The 19419-nt window shown below is 41.4% G+C and overlaps 2 protein-coding genes and 1 pseudogene across 4 annotated transcripts in view; 1 reads left to right on the forward strand and 2 right to left on the reverse strand.

Annotated features, from left to right (window-relative positions):
- The window catches only part of LOC145469527 (uncharacterized), a 15686-nt gene extending 11532 nt beyond the window's left edge, over positions 1–4154 (reverse strand). For both annotated transcript variants that reach the window (XM_081453273.1, XM_081453272.1), the window contains exons 1-3: positions 2108–4154; positions 1349–1691; positions 187–681 (exon numbers count right to left, since the gene is read on the reverse strand). In XM_081453273.1, the coding sequence (XP_081309399.1) occupies positions 187–681; positions 1349–1691; positions 2108–3192 (1923 nt within the window). In that variant the 5' untranslated portion in view covers positions 3193–4154. The remainder of the gene's footprint in view (positions 1–186; positions 682–1348; positions 1692–2107) is intronic.
- A 110-nt stretch (positions 4155–4264) lies between these two features.
- LOC145469529 (uncharacterized) lies at positions 4265–11738 on the forward strand (annotated as a pseudogene). The gene is made up of 3 exons (XR_014042328.1): positions 4265–7659; positions 8603–9154; positions 9725–11738. The product of XR_014042328.1 is annotated as an uncharacterized LOC145469529 (transcript).
- Positions 7632–19417, reverse strand: LOC145469532 (malonate--CoA ligase ACSF3, mitochondrial-like). The gene is made up of 12 exons (XM_081453276.1): positions 18682–19417; positions 17836–17998; positions 16706–16854; positions 16525–16589; positions 15818–15897; positions 14817–14888; positions 14065–14162; positions 12860–12930; positions 12676–12751; positions 11981–12104; positions 11746–11890; positions 7632–7754 (listed from the first exon to the last, which is right to left on the reverse strand). The coding sequence occupies exons 1-12, from the start codon at positions 19338–19340 to the stop codon at positions 7723–7725; spliced, it is 1734 nt and encodes a 577-aa protein (XP_081309402.1). The 5' UTR covers positions 19341–19417; the 3' UTR covers positions 7632–7722.
- Positions 19418–19419: the final 2 nt, after the last annotated feature.

The raw sequence follows: 19419 nt of genomic DNA on the forward strand, positions 1-19419 counted from the left end.
AAATTTTGCGCAATAAAATTCTCTACGTCGTATGTTCTAAGAAACGAGGTAAAATCCTAAAACTTTGCAGACTTGCAAAATGTTAGCCTAAGGATAAATTATACCCGAATAGTGTGACTTTTGACACGCCTGACGTAATTATCAAAACGCAACGTTGTCTTCTGTTTGGGTTCAATGTGAACTTACCTTGTTGCATCTACACATCAATCTTCCACTCAGAATCTTCAGCAATGTCGTTTTGCCCGCTCCCTGTTTTCCTACTATGGCGATAAATTCACCTTGTTTAAAACTCAATGTTACATTGTGAATCCCTCGCGCGTAAATAGCTTTTCTTTTGTCCTTAACGTCTTGATCAACGCCTTGTTTCGGATGGGCAATATTGTGATTGTCCCTCCGTTCGTCAGACTCGCCTCTGTCTGCATGATTTTTGATTTTTTCCACCTCATCAGCATGATGCTTTTGCCGGAAAACCATCCGTAAATATTGCACCGTTCTATAAAATATCGTGTTATATCCTTTGGCCGTGTAGTCATCAGAAAGCTGATCTTCATTCTTCCTTGAATGCTCTTCAACGTTGTCTTGTGCCGTTTCTGGCACATCGTTGAAGCTTTGCGGATGTTTTCGATCTTCTGGTGACGAGTACAGCAGTGTTATTACCTCATTAGCTTCATAAACGGACACCTGATAAAGTTAATGAAAACCCTGATGTCAACAAATTAGGCCTCGTCCACACTACGCCGGGCGAATTTGAAAACGCAGCTCCATTCCTACGGTTAGGCTTACAGTCCACGCTAATCCGTCACGAAAACGGAGCTTTTCGAAAACGTTCTTCAAACCGGAGGAATTTGAAAACGCCGGCTTTGCGTTCTCGTGTGGATGGAAAACATTTTGGGGAGCTTTTCGAAAACGATGGCGTCACGGTGATCATATGATTTCCCTGACCGAGTTTTCCTCAAACACAAATCCAAAATGACCACTGATTGGTGCATTTTTAAATTCCTCCGGCGTAGTGTGGACGGAAAACATTTGATGCGTTTTCAGAGTGAAACCTCCGTTTTCAAAATCCTCCAGCGTAGTGTGGATGGGGCCTAAATTCTTAATGCTCACGATACATTGCTTCAGGAATTAGTTAGAAAGTATTATTTTAAATTTTTAAATCCATTCATCAGTATCATCAGGCTCGTATTGATTGGTCTTTCCTTCCAAAATGTGATGTGTGCACCACAATATCTCCCGACAGTTTTTCCTCCCCGAAGTATCGACATGACACCAAATAGTTTTGCATTTCTTCAAGTAAATAGAGCAGTAAATACATGTACAAAAAAGTAGAACTCATAAAAACTTTTACCTGTGAATATTTAATATGCTCTTCAAGGTAATGTCTCCGAGATCGTTTTAGAAGAGCTAACTGGGACACAAAACAGAACTTCAACACAACACACGCCACTGTGAACAACAGGGACATACACAAGACAACACCGTTGAGCACCTCGCCCCAGTCCGTGGCAGTGTCGACAAATTTGAGCATCTCTGGACACGTTGGATTGCACATTGCTCCAAGACAGCTGTCAGTCACTCTCACGGGTTGATCACGTGTCTTTGCCCATTTATGGAGAGTAGAGTGTAAAGTGATTGTCTCGTGTCCACGTCTTATTGCTGTAGATAACCATGTCCCAGGCCTTTTGGTCATACTAAAGAATTTTTTCGAAAACAGTAGGCAAATATAGCACTGGTCAAATAGACACTCTGTAAATCGTTTAAACATACGAAGATTATGAAGTCCTAAACAGTTAGTTAATTGGACATTCAGCTCAGGTTTACTTACAAGAAGTGCGTCACGGAGCTACGGTCATATAGAAAGCCCTCCTATCACCCCCCCCCCCCCAAAAAAAAAATGCATGGGGGTTGCTTATAGAGCTGTAGAAAGATTATTCTTGAAAAATCCTTTGTCCTTGATTTAGTTCGAAAAAAAACCCAAAACCCAAAAGTTAATCATATTATATCTTAGTGTGAAATTTCTGTTATCCCGCATCCCGCCTCCATTTTTATTCTTATCCCGCATCTTGCCAAACCTATGTTGGACCCTTTGTTATGGAAAGCTACTTACCCAAATACGGCATTTCCTTGAGTGAACATTCTAGTGTAGTGTAGCACTCCATCCTGGTCTCGTAAACTTGACATACTAAAGAACGTGTGTTGAAAACACGCGGGGACAAAATAGCTGAAATTTGAAGATTTAATGGCAACCAAAGATTGATTCATAGCGCCTCCGTACAAATCAACCAGCGTAATTAAATCAGTTGCACCATTGTCCGCCACATTTTCTCTTTTGGAGAAACGCTCCACACTGTCGCCTATGATGTAGATATCAAACATACTGAACACGAAAAACGTTGGCACATTTGAAGGGTAGTATCCTCGGGTAAGCATACATAAAGCTGACAGACAGCACGGGTATCCTTCGGTAAAGTCTGCGCACGCGCGAGGTAACGGCTTGCCAACGTTGTAGAATTCCTCTGTAATCTTTGATGCGATGCTTTCTTGGAAGTTTATGAACCATCCACCATCGATGATCGCTGAAAGGTTTACATCTAAATTCCTAGACGACAGAAGGTCCTGTAACCACTGTACTTGATTGTAAGCGCCGACAGCGCCAGCGCTACTTCCAATCAAAACAATTTCGCGAGCACGGTCTAAGCCCTGCATTAGTAGGTCAAAAATAACGCTTTGAAATATAATTTTACCGCTGAAAACAAAATCATCTTCAGAGCTGTTGTTTTGGAAGCTTGATGCTTTTGTTTCTGTCCCAAGAAATGCATCACTGCTACAATAAGGAATCAAAACGCGAGAAAAGTCGTTAAATAATCCATTTTCGCTCTGAGAGGTCGACAGCAAATCTCTTCCCTTAATTGAGTCTGGCATGTGTTGCGAAGTCATTAAAACCTTTGTGTATTCGTTTCCAAATCTTGCAAGGCACTGAGCCTTCGTCAAACAGTAGGCCCCGCTCTCCAAAAATATAATCCACTTTGAAGTGCTCTGTACTCCCAAGAAAAAAACGGCAGGAGAACCATCGTTGCACAAGGCGTCTTTGTTGCTGAGCGTCTTCTTAAACATCGTGTCCGAACTGGAGACACCACGGTGAAACAATTGAAAAGATGAAAGCACAGCTGACAAGAACAGTCTTAACAACATCTCGACAAGGAGAAATTCCGGACGTTTTCTGTAACTCTAGGTGAAAACTTACATGTATTGTCTAGTCTCATGGAGGAAGCTGAAAATGCTCGAGAAAACAACAGCAATCAACACAAGTTTACCGTTATGTTGGTTTTTACGAGATCAAAGCAAAAATAAGTGACTTGTTCAATCTCAAAAATGTAGCATAAAAGTGGCATTTAAGTTACACTTAAGACTTATCAATTATCTCCTCTTTCAATATTTATGCCCCCCGCTGGTTTTTTAGCAGGTTTATATGTTTTTAACATTCTCTTAGCTTGTCTTTGCGGGTGTCTAATTATATTCTAGAGAACTAAGTAATAAATAAAACGTTACCTAAAAGGTTCGTCATTAGTAAAAATTAGTAGATGTCAGGTTAAATTAGTTATCATTCCAACTGTGAAGATATTTGCAGTTTTGTAACGTCGTTACATAAATTCAGTAACTAAAGGAGGGCAAACGCCGAGAGGAAAATCATGTCTCAAAACAAATAACTAGTTTTTTTACTTTCGGGGAAACATGGCTAAAGAAATAATCGACCTATTTAACCTGACGTGAATTCAGTTAAACGTCTATATTCGTGTTCACTCAAAGGTTATTTGGTCAAAGATCCCATAATTTACTTAGTTATTAGACTGAATTATTCTTAAGTTTCTCGTTAAAGCGCAAACCGAACGAGCTATTTGCCAAACATTTTCTTGTTAACTCAGTCGTGAAGTTTATGGCTTTGGAAAAAAATCCACCTGTTAGAGGTCCTGTTCCATTAAAGCAACTACAAACAAAGCCCGTGGCCTAAAGTCTTTGTTTCTCCTATGCGTGAAAGCCGAAAAAAGTCTAGGAAAAACGAGAAAGAACAAGAGAACGAAGCGGGCTTTTCGCAATGTGTCTTTACTCGCTATTTTCGTGCAAAAGAGATCATCTTACGAAACAAGGCAAAGGCATGAATGATCAACACAGTTATGTAGACAACTTTATTACGCAGTTGGGAAATTAACGCCTGAAAAATAACAAATTTATTTTCAGGCGTTATTTTCTCAATTGCTTAAGTTTGTGTACATAACTGCGTTTATCACTCATGTCTTTACATCTTTCTCCGCAGTTCAAATTTAAGATATTTCATATATTCACTTGCACTCAAGAAACGATATTAAGCTAAAGCCAAAAGAATGTTCACATCTATAACAGCCGAAGACTTATCACAAACGTCGGCTTAGAAAAATATCTAGTTTGCCAGTCCCTTGGGGCATGTTACCATCACGTTTTTTTTTAATCTTACAGCATTGTCGCTTCTATTAATTATAACGACCAGTTCAACGGCAAATACCCTAAGTTTCTTAGTAAATACATCTAGATAGGACATAAATGAAATGCTGCTACCTAATAATATTTTCTCTGAATTAGCTTAGGTTTTAGTGAAAGTATGACGGGAAACGAAGGAAATGAAGCATTTTCAAGCCAGTACCCCCAGGGCATTTGATTAGTTCAGTCGCACTCCTATGAAGCGGCCACCCCTATTAGGCGGCCGGTAATCGAAGTTCCGATGAGGACTTTTCTATTGTTCTTACCTCTATTAAACGGTCAGCCCCCTCTAAGCGGTCACTATCCATTTCCGCGACGGTGGCCGTTTAATAGGGGTTCAACTGTAGCTTGTCCCGGCGGTGGGGCATTTGTCAGCAGTGTAAATTTTTCTTCTTCACAGTCTTAATGAAAAGCAGTTTTTATGTTTTTGGGAATTTTTCTTCTTTGACTGTAGTTAGGAGGATAGGTAGCTGGTTGACTGTCATAAATAAACTGATGGAAATACCGTGTATAAACAAAGTTATCGTATCGTATCGTGTTTTGAAAAACCTAATTGTGGTCGCCCTCGGCCGGGTGGAGGGGGCATGGGCACAGCTGGAATTTACAGATGCATTTCTTCGCCTATCCTGCAAGCAGGCGTTTTTTTATTTTTTCTCTTTTTGGTGTCAAAAAAAAAAAAAGAACGCCTCGTAGCAGGTTGTATTTCGCTGGACATTAGCCATCAATAAAACCCTCCTCCGCTTCCATGAAGGTAATAAATGAATTATTTCCATGTTTTTCAAGGCAGTTCATCAATAAAATCAACATCTTCCGTGTATATCTTTCAGTCTTTTGAACACTTTTACGGCTGTTTATAGTACTTTATACGTTGTTTGCAAGAAGAGGGCTCGCGATTACCCACCCCCGCTACCCCTGTTGATTTTTTTTTGACGTTCATGCTGCTGCGTTCCCGTTAACCTTTACAAACCCATATCACCTTCATGCTTCCGCTTTGCAAAGGACTCTGCAATTTTGAATCAAACATCGAAGCATCTAAAGGTCAGAAACTTTATATTTGATTTTTTCGTTTCAGTAACTAATACCTCACACGTCTATTATAGGATTCTTGTCCCAATCCCCATTAATGTATTCTATGAGTTTGTGAGTTGTCGAGCGATGTGGTAAAATGCGACAAGAAAGCCTTCGAAATAATTTTAATATTCAAATAACCTGAAAAGGCACTTACGTAACGGTTGAAGTCTCCAGTACAATGGCTATTGGCTTCAGTTTACGTGTACAGTCGTACTTGATCAAATATTAGTTCTCAGTTTCGTGAACAGCACATGATATGCTTCACATGCACCGACGGATTGAATTACACTTGAAGAATTAATATGTTGATCGTATCGTCAATCAGTAGACTTGCTGCAAGTCGACTTCATGAGTTTCAGGGTAGAATAGCTAAGCGAACGAAGAGAGCTGTGAGGTTCTAGGCCGCAAAGCAGCATTGTGGATGTCGCGAAGCGGTTCAGGGAAGAATAGCTAAGCGAGCGAAGGGAGCTGCGAGGTTTTAGGCCGCAAATAATCAAGACGAAGGACTTTTCTGAAAGTCTAGTCAGTCAACTGAAAATTAAAAAGCCTGAAAATCGAGTGACCTGGTACTTCCGAGTGAATTTTCTTCTTGTAAGTTACCGATAGATTCGGAAACATTGCCAAAAATCTGTTTAGTCTTCCGTCCGGCATTGTATTGCGTCACGCAATCTCCTGTATGCTACTACGCAATATTTTTCGCGACGCCAGTCAGTAGAAACCAAATAGCTCTAAAAATCAACGGTAACACAGAGAGGCTCTCTCCGATTGTTTCTTTTGGGAAGGGCGGCTGTCACACAGGATAAAACTGTCTCCATCGCCGTTGCCGATCAAAATAATCAACAACAGACACTTCACGTCCGGCGTATCCCATTGGACAAAATCTCGCTAACTGCGATAGTGACAATTTGCTAACCACGGAGGAGTCGATTTTAAGATGTCAGACGGTTACTTAATAAAGTGCTGTACACCATAAACGGTACCAAAACATTACACTGACACCAGACATGTGATTTATGTTACAGGAAATGAAGTTGTTTTGTTCCATTGCGAAGTGAAAGTAACGCATTCCTGCACAGCGGTCTAGGAACACCACATTTTCAACAGACGCGTTTTGAACGCGTTTAACGCGAATGGCAACCGTCCCAGATCCACATGAGGTGCTTCGTTCAACAAAAGAAAAAGAAAATTTTCAACGTGTTACACGACTGTTAATAAGTGGAGGCACCATACTGCTGAGAGAGATTTTTGATGTGATTCACCCACCAAGTCATCTTCCCACGATACTGAAAAGTCCTGCCACAGAGAAACAACTCAGATCAGCAAAGCTTACCAAGCCACAGTGGGACTGTCTGTACCCTTCCCCTGGGGTGTACGGTACGTCAACCGATTTTGATGTTACTCTGCTGTTCAGGTTGCTGAGGACAATATGCAACCTCATCCCTCCTGCCACAGGCTGGGATGCCCTGCCAACAAGTACAGACCACAGTTTAGCTGCAGATTTGGTGAGAATTAAATATTACCGCAACTCAGTGTATGGCCATGTAAACCAACAGATGGAGATACCAGATGACGAGTTTCTGTCGCTTTGGAAAGAAATTAGCGAAACTCTTGTCAGAATTGCCCAACAAATCAGCCCTGCAAAGCAAAATGAATGGCAGAAGGCCACAGATAACTTCTTAAAGGAGCCTCTCACCGTCGAGGATGAACGAAATGTACAGGAACTGCAGAGGTGGTACAAAAACGACAGTGAAGTTAAACAATACATAGAGAAATTGCAAACCTCAACTGAACAAGGTATTGAACGTTTGGAGACAAGTTTACAAGATGTCCAGGGGAAACTACAAAGAGCAGTTCACGCAATAGAAAGCAAAGGTCAAAACCTAGAGGGTGCAATTCGACAGGGAGCCAAAGAAATCAAACAACTTGGAGGAGAATTAAAAAGCACAGCTCAGGAGGTTCAGTGCCTAGTAAACGCATTTCGAGAGAATACCCAAGACATCAAACAGAAACTGGGAGATGTTATGGAACAGGCGCACAGGAATAGGCTCTCAGCTAGAAGCTCACAAGTACCTGGAGGTCAGTTAACTATTTCTTCGTTGCTGGTAGAATGTTTGATCGTGTCATTCAAAAGGTTTTCCTTTATAGCAGTTCTTGTCTCACAGTCATTCTTCCTAAAACGAGGGGGAAATGAATTCAGCTGGCAAACCCAGATGGTTCTGTTATTAGGCCACCAGTAGTCCTTCTTTTGCTTAGTCCGTCAAAACGCGACCGTAAATACGCCGCGAGAAATAAATGGCCGCGCAAAATCCAGGAGACGAGAAGCGCGCTTCTCGTCCCCAGGGTTTCGCGCGGCCATTTTTCCTCGCGGTTTTCTCTCGCATCACGCACGACGGACCGAGCGAAGGACGAACTACTCGTAGTGTACTCTATTATGAGTAAGGCAGTCAAACGGGTTTTGTAGGAAAACAGAATCTCACACTTCCGATGGCCTGTTGTGAAAGTCAACTGATGTCGATAATACAATGAACTATTTCGTGATCCGTTTCATTTGTCTGTGAGACTGTGGTCTACTAGTCTACCAGCTATAATTATACCATACCTTTGCAAAAGTGTCTTAAGATCTTAAACGAGAAAGAACACTCTAGCAATAGGGAACACCAAACTACAAACAGTACAGGTCAGAAAAAAGCGAACACAAATTCACGCGAATAACGCCGGTTGCAAAAAACGTCAAAACCCAAGTGCGTCTAGAAAACGCGAATTAAAAAAAAAAACGATTGTACAGCAGCACATAACTATAGCAAAAACGCGTGGGAAAACGCACCTCCACGCGCGTTCAAAAACGCGTTTACGCGAACAACATTGGTCGCTAATCCCTGATCTGCACTGTAACGTAGAGGTTAGGTCCTCGATGAAATGGGCGGGATACTCTCTGATACGACCTGTCACCAGTAGGGTGTAGATTTTTTGTCTTCTTCATTATTATTGTTAGTTTTGACAGCGTTTACCACTTCAACAGCATGTATTCGACTTCGGATCGATTGCGAAGCCACCACAGAACCAACCCCACCAGGGGGACCCTCAGAGAAGGAATCACCCTCAAATAGACCCCAGAGAGGCTTCCAGAGGGGGACAGAAATACCCAACACAACACGTCATTCACAGGTAGAAGCCACAAAAGGATTTGGCTCAGCGCCAAGCATCAGCAATGGCGGCCCTCCAAGTACACAGGACATTTTGAACCTTGTTGCGTTCAAGTATTTGCAGACAGTTGATCCATCAAAATTAGAAGATTTGAATGGCTTTGTTTACTATATGGAGAAGGTGCGAAACGTGCTGATTGTTGACGCTCAGCCAGGGAGTTTGATAATTACTGTGAAATGTCCCTCTCTAGAGATACTGGAAGAATTGTGGAACGACTACTGTACAGGTCGCTTGAATGAAATGGCGCAAAAATTCCTTGTGACAGCGGAAATCCTGATGGCGCTTGGCCTTAGAGCAGTGAAACTCACTACCACTATTCTGGATGAGGAATATAGAGCCTGTCGAGAATATTTTGTTCAGCGTTTAGGTGAGTTCAAGGGCTTGGTAAATAAGGGGCAGACCATTATTTCTTTTAGGGTGAGGCGGGAGGTGGGTCGGACAATTTTCCTGGGCATGAAATTTATTTTTCTCACCTTTAGGTTGTGCACGATTTTTTGGTGAGCATAGCATGTGCAAGAATTGTTTTAAAAAAGTCAAACACAGGACGTGGATAGTACAGAACACTTGCTCGATTTTTTTCCTGCACGGCTCCCCTTGTGCGAACTGTCATGGAGACGCGGTGGCCTCGTGGTTAGTGCGCTCGACTCTGGGTTCGAGCGGTCCGATTCGAGCCCTGGCCGGGAACATTGTGTTGTGTTCTCACAGTGCCTCTTTCCACCAAGGTGTATACAGTACTTTGGTATCGGCGAATTGAATACTGTGGGGTAATCCTGCGATGCTCTTACATCCCATCTAGGGTGGGAGTAGAAATACTCCTAGTCGTTTTATGCTACAGAAAACAGAGATAAGCGCCGGCCTGATGGGTTCCTCGGCTCGTATGCCGACCTAGCCTACCTACTTACATCATCTTACGTTTAATTATCCTTTTTCTCTTCAGGTCATAGAAGTGGAAACGCAACGCAACTGCAACGCAAAAATCGACCATATGAGGTGACGCTGGAAGAAGGACCTTATGTGGTGACCACAAAAGAAGGGCCTTCTGAGTTGACAACAAAAGAAGGGTCCTCTGAGCTTACACAAGAAGGGCCTTGTGAGGGAACATTCGAGAAAGTACCTCGTGAACTGACGCCAAGCTATGAAGCCTCAGGTCAAGACAGCAAAATGGAAACTTTTGCTGACGGGAAGCAACTGGAAGACCGTACTGAGAAAGCATCGAGTGCTTGCACACAGTCGATCGGACACTTGAGTCTTCAGAGGAATGATGTGGCGCAGCTCTTTGTTACGATGCCGACTGGAAAGACGATCACTTTAGAAGTAGATGCAAGCGATACCATCATGGATGTGAAGAGGAAAATTCAAGACAAGGAAGGTATTCCACCTATTCAACAACGCCTCATCTATTATGGCGAGGAACTCGACGTTGACTGTACTGTGAGTGACTACAACATTCAGAACAAATCAGAACTACACTTGGGTTTGAACCGTTATGGCTTCATACAAATATTTGTGAAGACAGTAACCGGAAAGACAATCACGTTAGACGTCAAATCAGATGATTCCATCGGAATGATTAAGAAAAAAATTCAGGAGGTGGATGGGCAACGCCCAGTGGAAGTACGACTGATTGGTCATAACAAGAACCTCCAAGATGACCTCACTCTGATGGACTACAACATTAAAAGAGAAGACACTGTGTTTGAGGTTCCAAGACGTCGTGGTGGTTGCGCAATATGGTAATTCACGTAGAGACTACGACTATGGCGAAGATTACATTACACGTTACGCTACAAGATTACAGCAAAAGCGTGAAAAAGAATATGAAGAACGAAATACCGGTCTGCCAGCCAAGATTGTTCATTGATGTCAAGAAACTCGATGACAATCACACTCTGATTGACTATAATGTAGAGCCAGGTTCTGTGGTGTCCATGTTTCCTCACCATAAGCATGGTTGGAGCTACAGCTTGATTTAAATGCGCGCACAAAGCCGGAAACAGTCTGGCGACATGACTGGAAGGTTAAACGGAGGCAGCGTGGCCGAGTGGTTAGGGCACCGGACTTGAAATCCGAAGATCGCGAGTTCAAGTCCCGCTCTGACCCTAAGCTAGAGTTGTTTCTCGGTAGACCCTAGTTCAACTCCTCGGTCATGCTTGTAAATAGCCAACTGGTCTGCCTCCCGCAAGTTGCGATTTTGAAGCCTATTATGTTTGTTTGAAATATTTGTTTCTTTCAGTTTAATTGGCATGACTGAGAACTAGCTAGTTGTAGCTAAGCGCATCGACCACTATAAATATTCAACATTTAATTTTTTTGAACAGCTTCTAAAAAATTTGAACAGTTCTATCCCGATATTCGAGAAACCTATTTAACTGTGCAGCAGTTGTGTGAATGAAATTCTAGTAACAGTGAAATCTTAGCTAGTGAGTATGAGATTTGCCAAAAAAAAGCTTGTAATGAACTGAAGTTAGAAGTCTTTCTAATATAGTCTGGTTTGGTAATTTTCATGCTTCATTGCTTTCACGTAAACGTAAAAGTTGCTATTACTTGTAATACTTATAAAAAGCACTTTCCAAGTGCCCGTTGTATGTTTCCGAGTGTTTGTTGTCCAGCTTGATGAGGTATCGGTCTTTTAACACCGACACCTCATCAAGTTAAGTTCCTTGAAAGGAACCTTTAACATAACTATACACTAACTGAATTGCAGTAGGGACCAACTACAGATTAGTGTCCGTTGTAGGAGGTGTCCTTAATAATTAATTGTCACAAAACTAAAGCCAGCATTAAATGTCATCTATCATTTTCGTAAATTAAAGTATCTTGTCTTGGACATGTGTTGAGGTAGAATATCCCAGACAGCGGATTGTTTCACATTTTCTGTACGTATATTCCTGTACTTTATAAATCAAGTTGAGTTCAATTTGTTGTGTATTTGTGTATTTCTTTTTCGTCATTCCTTACCAAAGAACATTGCGTTCAGCTCTTTTTTGTTCACTTTTCCCATTGTGTTTCTTGGCAACTCGTCCACCACAAGAAGGACCGTGGGGATCTGGTACGGCACCATACGACCGCTGGCCCATTGCTTCAAATCAACAAGGCTCATTTTCTGTGTACAAAAAGTAAATAAGGCAGGATTCCACGGTTGCGGCCCCAAACATGAATTAAATTGATTAACACAACAAGAACATATTCATACCTTGCCGGGAGACAAAGTGACTATTGCCGCCACTCTCTCTCCCCACTCGGGATCAGGTTTGCCCAACACTGCGCAGTCTGTGATGTGATCATGTGAGAGAAGATATCGCTCAACTTCTAGAGCACTAGAGAAAAAAAGGTCAACAGCTGCTCTTAATGACTAATATTAAGGATACTTTCCACTTTCAAGGAGGGGAAAATCGATTTTTTTTCTTTTATTTAACTAAATTGAAGTCAGTCATTTTACCAGATGTTTACAGAAAAAAAAGTACTAAAAATCTCAAAAAACCTCTGCCTTATTTAGAAAAAACACACTTTCAAATAAAAGTTTATAAACAAGGAAGGCATCATAATCTGGTATATGGCTGAAACCACCGGGGGAATTTTCACGGGAAAAGCTCATGTTTGAGTTCCTTCGAATTCCTTGGAATTAATTGTTGATCTCAATTATGTACAACGCGCATTTGATAAAATTCACACTTGGAAGCTCTTAGTGCTCGCTCAAGTAGTCGCTTTCAAATGAAAAATCCCAAATTCCAAATCTAAATAAAGTAAAAAAAGGACACAAACTGAAACAACAGGCCCAAAGAAGAAATAAATAATCCATTTCTGTGGAGGAAAGAAAAAAGACTTTGCTGCAAGCGACAAAGGCGAGACAGATTTGAGCAAGTTTAACCAGATCATTTTACTTCTCACCTGATCTTATAACCCCCACTTTTGATGATATCTACAGATGTCCTGCCCAGGATACGGTACACACCGTCTTTATAGACTTTGAAGGAAATACAAGACAAAATTATGCATGGCTGCCATTGACAAGCGCAAAAGACACAGATTAAATGTACTCAAAATATATTTACCAGCCTTAAAATATATTTACCAGCAGTGTCGCCCGTTTTAAGCCAACCTTCCTCAAAGGTATCTGTGGTTGCCTCAGGTTTATTCCAGTAACTAAGAACAAACAACATAACAATGGCTACCGTGAATGAAATGGTTGGCAAGCATTCGTCGCTGATATCGCGTATGGTGTTTTATACCACACCACAGAAAACACAGCCAATCTTATCAGAATACAGCAAAGCCGTTGTATATTCGACGGTGTTACATCAAACCTTCCCATCGTGCTCTGCGCGTACGTCGCACTGATTGAGTTGTTCACTGTTTTCTACGGCATGGTATAAAATAGTTATTCAACACTTTCGAGTGCTATATCATGAAATATCCCACGAATTACTTGTATTTTCTCAGTACACACACGAGTCTAGACTTTCTCATCGCATAGAGCAACAGCCGCGGTCTTGACAGAAAAAGCAGTCTACTTTTTGTTCGTACAATCATCAAAATTACCCGACCTCTTTTGTGACATTTTCTCCTGTTTCATACTTATCTTTAATTTTACACCATTATGAATGAATGAATGAATGCTTTGTTTATGGAAAATTATGTTTGGAAAATCCAGTAATTAAATCAGTCCGTGCTTGTGATTGGTCACTGAGGTTCCCGCGGGGGTCTGAATTCGCGGAGAATTCAAACTAAAAGTAGATGGGTCTGTGAAAACGGCGCGACAGGAATATGGGGGAGTTGCACGCTCCTAGTGATAGGCTCTTGCTAATACCTTAGTCTTCGGCGCAGCCCTGTCACGCAATGCCCCTCTCTACGGGTGGGGGGGGGGCGTTGCGTGACGACTCAAATAACGTCTGCGAATGAGACGACTGAGACATGTCGACACGTTTATCGCAGAATGTCTTTTACATTAAAGGTACGGACGGAAAATAACAATGACTTTCTGAATATATATGGGCATCATAAGAATATGTCGAATAATTTGGTAAGACAATACAACAGAAGATAGAGCTTATGTGTGGTTGATGCCGAATTTGAAAACTGTAAACAGCCTGAGTCGAAAGCTATGATTTTCTGCCTACAAGCTGTGCGCGAATTTCCAGGACAAGTTCTCTAACCCTGAAGATTGAATGACATTGTGGCACATTCTTAATAATTGTCAGCAGACTCTCACGCGTGACCGTTCTCACGATTGTTTGATAAGAAACAGCACTTGACCATTTATAAATTCATTGCGCTAACCATTTAAATACTGATGGTCCGCGAACTTGAAGTTCTCCTTCTTTTCCTTCGTTGCCAGGATAAACGACAGAACCGTGTTCGTTCCCTTCAACTATAACCTGGAAGCAAAGACGGATGGGATCACTGAGCTACAATTTGAGAGATACATGGTAAGGCGAAACACAGTTAAGTTGGCTGGGATACTCAGGCCCGGTCCACATTACGCCGGAGAAAGTTAAAGGAGGAGAAAACGCAGCTTTATTTCTACGGTTAGGCCTACCGTCCACACTAATCCGTTACGAAAACGGAGCTTTTCAAAAACGCTCTTCAAACCGGAGGAATTTGAAAAAGCCAGCTTTGCGGTTTTCTGTGCACAGAGAACATTTTGAAAATGGAGCTTTTCAAAAACGACGACGTGACGATAATAATGTGATTTCCCTGTTCTCGTTTTCCTCAAAAAATCAAATCCGAAATGACAGGTGATCGTTGCGTTCTCAATTCCTCCAGCGTGGTGTGGACGGAAAACATTTGATGCGCTTTTAGAGTAAAACCTCCGTTTTTAAGTTTTTCCTCCATGCTGTTGTCTATGGCACATTTCGCGCGGAACTGGGATTTGTATATTTTTTTTCACAGGCAAATTTGGAATTTGGGCCCATGGGTATTGACCCTTCAAAGTACAAGTGATGGAAAGAGATAGAAAATGCTTTCAGCCGCCCTAGGTAGGCCCTACTGCCTTGATACACTAGTTAAATTATATTCTATCTCAGTAATACCTCACTGTTTCCTTCCTTATTCTGTGTCACAATCCGAACCTCTGTTCCAGGCAAAGGTGTTCCTACACAACCCTAAAATGTCATGAAAATGGGATGAAGTTTCCTGCAAGTCTCAATAAGAATTTCTATCATGTGTCGTGAGAACAATGTGTCAATCAATACTCCTTCTGAAATAATTTGCCTTAGCTGAATCAGAATATTTGACTTCAATGAGCTTTTGTACTTTTCTCAAGTAATGTTTCGAAAGTCTTGACATTTTTCAGCCCTGAAGAGAGGTGCCGTGATGGCTCTGAAAGCTCGTAGTAGTACATGTATAGTGTAAGTAACTGTTTTAGTATACTAAGTAGAGTGAGTAGATATATTATTTCATAAGTGGTGTAAGTAGGTAGACTAGTACTATAAGTAGTGTAAGCACCTGCATTGTATTGTGAGTAGTATGAATACCTCTTACTAACCGGGTTCAAGAGCCATACTGTAAGTTAAGGACCGAGTTTTTTCCCCATCGATTTATGGCTCAAGCGCAAAGCGCATGGGCCATAAATCGAACGGGAAAAACGAGGATCCGTAATATACAGTACGCACCGAGAAGACGGGGTTAGCAAGATATTTATTATATCTCTACTGTGTGTCTGACGGGTTCAGGAACAATTTCTTTTCACGCGGAACGGCTTCAAATTTCTGACGCACCTTGAATGCAAAACGAGTCAATTTCAAATCGTTGTTAAGTGACTCTTAAGTCGTTAGCAGGTTTTAATACACAATTTCAGAAATAAAAGAAATTTTCAAACTTTTTCTCGCTAAAAAAGTTAAGAATACTTGGCAATAAATCACGAAACATTTTGGCGACAAAAACAGCTTTAAATTTTAGCGGGCCGTACAGTAGCATACGTCCGCTAAACTGACCAATTACAGCGCACGTACGAGCTGAGAGATATACTAAGTGACCGTATTTGTATATTGTAAAAAGTCTGAGTGAAAATGAATTTAAAAAAATGTCGTACCGGTAATCTTGATCCATGTAAGGGATTGGACAGAGCCATTCCCATCTCTGTCATTCCATATCTTTCCAACAGTGTATGTCCTAAGTAAACAGAAATTAAAGGATGTCTGGAGAACCCAAAACACTGAACAATGGACAGAATAGAATAGTGGTGAATAGTCAACATTAGCACTAGCACTTTAGGTGGACTAAATAGCACTCTGGAAGTGAAGTGCTCGAAAGGAGCACAAAATGGAGTACATGTATCTAAGACAGAAGATACGGGCACATAAGATTACTGGCAGCCAGTCTTTTCTCTTAGGGTCACTTAAACAACTGTTAAGCCATCATGAACACAAAAGGGCAGTATGGCCGAGAAGGGATGGGGTGAGATGTGTGTGCTGCATCCATGCCTCATAACCCCTACTGAGTTTCAAGAGAAAAACAGAGTGCCAGAAGTCTATGAACACATGGATTAATATGTGAAACAAAGAAAAAGACTAAGACAGACAATAGACCAGTTTCGTATTCTCGGTATTGGACTGACACTAGCTTGCAAATGAGGCTAATGCAGCGAGCCTTTTCAAAGCCAAATGGCATTAATCTCTTTTTAATGATATTCTCCCACATGAGCCTCAATGTCAACCTAGTCCCAGTTCAATACAGAGAATACAAAAATTACCTATTCACCAGTCATTTCTTTTTTACTGTTACTCTGTAACTACTAACCTGTTATTTCTTGCCATTTTCTCATGATAGGCTCAGGCAGGGCAGCTGAGCCAGACACCATTAACCTAAACAAAATGACTAGCTTGTTTTCGGGCATTTTATAAAATTGTCATAAGAAAACAAAGTGCTGTAAAATGAAAGAATTTTTTTCTCAAATATAACAGACAAAACAATCTTTCACCTAAGGTGTTCACATTTTGACTTCACTGTCTCTTTGTCTTGTTTAGTCAGGTTTCTCTTGTCGTGGTAGTGTATCAGTTTGCTGTAAATTGTAGGAACCGCCATGAATAAAGATGGGCGTGGTTCATCTCCTGTTAGAAGACCCCACACCTGAAAATGATACACATCAGAAATGACACTGACAAGGGGGAACGGTGAGATAGTCACATATAAACAGTAACAAGTTATATTTCTTGTTTTTGTGAATTAACTAACACCACAAGTATTGTTGGCTCACAGGGAGAATATATTTAAAGTATAATCAGGGAGATAATATCAGATATTATAAGATAAAAAGATTACATGTAATCTAGTCCCCCCCCCCCCCCTCCCTTTGGCACTCCTCTTCACTTGGGGGGTAGGGGTGTGTGTGTTTTGGGGGGGGAGCTGACTCCAAAAGAAAACTACACATCTACAGTACAACTAACTATAGCAGACAAACAAGAGGGTAGTTATATGCTGTAAAGCTGCAAGAGCTTTAAGTTTTGAAGTAAGAGCTGGCAACCATAGGAGAGCTGGGGGGAAGAGAACATTTGAAGTGAATTTTTTGAAAGTTAGGGCAACTGGCTCTTACATATCCTGTATTGGAACCCAGGTGCTGCCTTCTAATAAGAGCCACTACAGGGAAAATAAGAACAGAACAAGAGGATAATACTATTCATACCTACATGTGATCATAACTTTTTTGGTACACTTTGGTGGCATATCAGGTGACTTGGTAAAGCCATGGTTCATATTTTGGTGAGACTTATTCAAGCCAAAATACCCATGGTAAGACCAAACGAGCCTGATATGCTGTGGAAGCGCACCAAAAAAGGTACCATTAAGTATTTGCTGTACCCATATTTGGCCAAGTGGCCATGATATCATTGCCATATCCTGTCAGTGACTTGATATCCCAGGATATCAGGACAGTAGACACAGCTTCTGATTGGTTGATTGCAAATTTGGGTACGGTGAAGAAGTTGATCATTTTACCTTTGGGAAAATCAAGAACATGCATGGCAGTTGACGGTGTTTAACTTGGTTGTGTAGCTATGTGGAGACTATTTTCGGGATTTTTGAGTCAGATACATTCTACATTGACCTTACCTGATCAGGTGTAAACTTGGGCAGCATGTGGCAAGTGGCTCCAACCCAAAGAGGACATAGAAGAACGTTTACTATGCCATGGATGTGATGGAGAGGAAGACAGTGAATAATGCAATCATCTTTATTCCATTCCCATGCCTTTACCAAAGAACTAATCTGGGATCTGAGAAAGTAGACAAGTATTAAATTAAGACATTACTGATACATAAACTTTATAAGATAGTCCTAAATCTACCTTGAATTTGATTTACTTCATTATATACCAAATTTGCTGCAGTGTTCTAATTTATTGATAATATCTGTTTCTCCATTTCTATTCTACTGGTATCTTTAGGTTGTTTTCAATTGTTATGACTTGGGAACATCAAACCTGACAAACCAGGTGAACCTAAGCATCATTCAGGCTAGCTAGAGTGCTCTTCAGGCTAACCAAAGCTAACCAAAGAGCTATTCAGACTTCCCTCTCACCCCTCCCTCCTGATTTACACCTCCCCCTGAGGAATCACCTAATCTCCACTTAAGTGTCTGCATACATCTGAGCAACTAAAGTGTGCCACAATATAGGTGCATAGTTTTCAAAGACCACCACCAACCAATTGCAGGCCAGATTGGTAACCGCTTTGGCACTCAGGTGCCTGGTACCGTTTGGGTTCATTGCTGGGTAACTGGTAATTATTGGCCTGTCAGCTGACTGTTGGTTTGTGCTTTAGCCAAAACCTAAGCTGTCTGTCAATCAACTGTCGGCCAACAGATGGCTAAGAAATGGCCGACAGTTGGCCGACAGTCGGCCAGCAGGTTTCTATGGGGAACTGTTCTTCACAATTACCGGTAACTGGTATAACAAACCTCAAATTTCCATGAGTCGTTAGAACTCCCTTTGGTCGTCCTGTTGTTCCACTTGTATAGATAATCATGGCATCACGTTGATCCCAAGACTGCTCATATATTTCTACTTCTGTCAAATCTGCGCTTGATGTACTTTGGTGATACTGTTTTACATTTGTCAGAAACATCAACTCAACGTCTTTTCTCTTAGCTATTGGTTCCAGTTTAGCAGCGTATTCCTCGGATGACATGACTATGCTTGCGTTGCAGTCTTCAATCATATACTCATACATGTCTGAAGGATGAGAATTACACAATGGAACAGCGATTCCCCCATTTCTCCATATAGCCCACTGTGCAGCCACGTAAGACACATCGTTTGGATAAAGGAAGGCGACACATCGTCCAGAGAGATCTGCTCTGCCAGTTCTTTTCAAGAGGCTGCTTCCAATGTTTTGACTTAATCGCAGAAGACGGTCGTACGAGTGAGAGCCATTCGAGTCAATGATGGCAACACGATCACTATAGTCCCTCGCTCTCAAAAATACGACAGAATTACTGTCGGGATCATTGGAGGTTAAGTTTGAAGAAGCTATATACCTCACGGAGTGGACAAAAGGGCGGTAATGTTGAAAAACGCGTCTACATTTGCCCAGAAGTTTGTTCGTCGTGGATAACATGTCGAGAATTTCCCCTTTTCCATATTCTCCGTCAGGCTTCCAAAATGATGCGATAGTCTGGAGACTAGTTCCAACAGAC

This window comes from Orbicella franksi, chromosome 15 (genome assembly GCF_964199315.1).
Source record: "Orbicella franksi chromosome 15, jaOrbFran1.1, whole genome shotgun sequence".
NCBI lineage: Eukaryota > Metazoa > Cnidaria > Anthozoa > Scleractinia > Merulinidae > Orbicella > Orbicella franksi.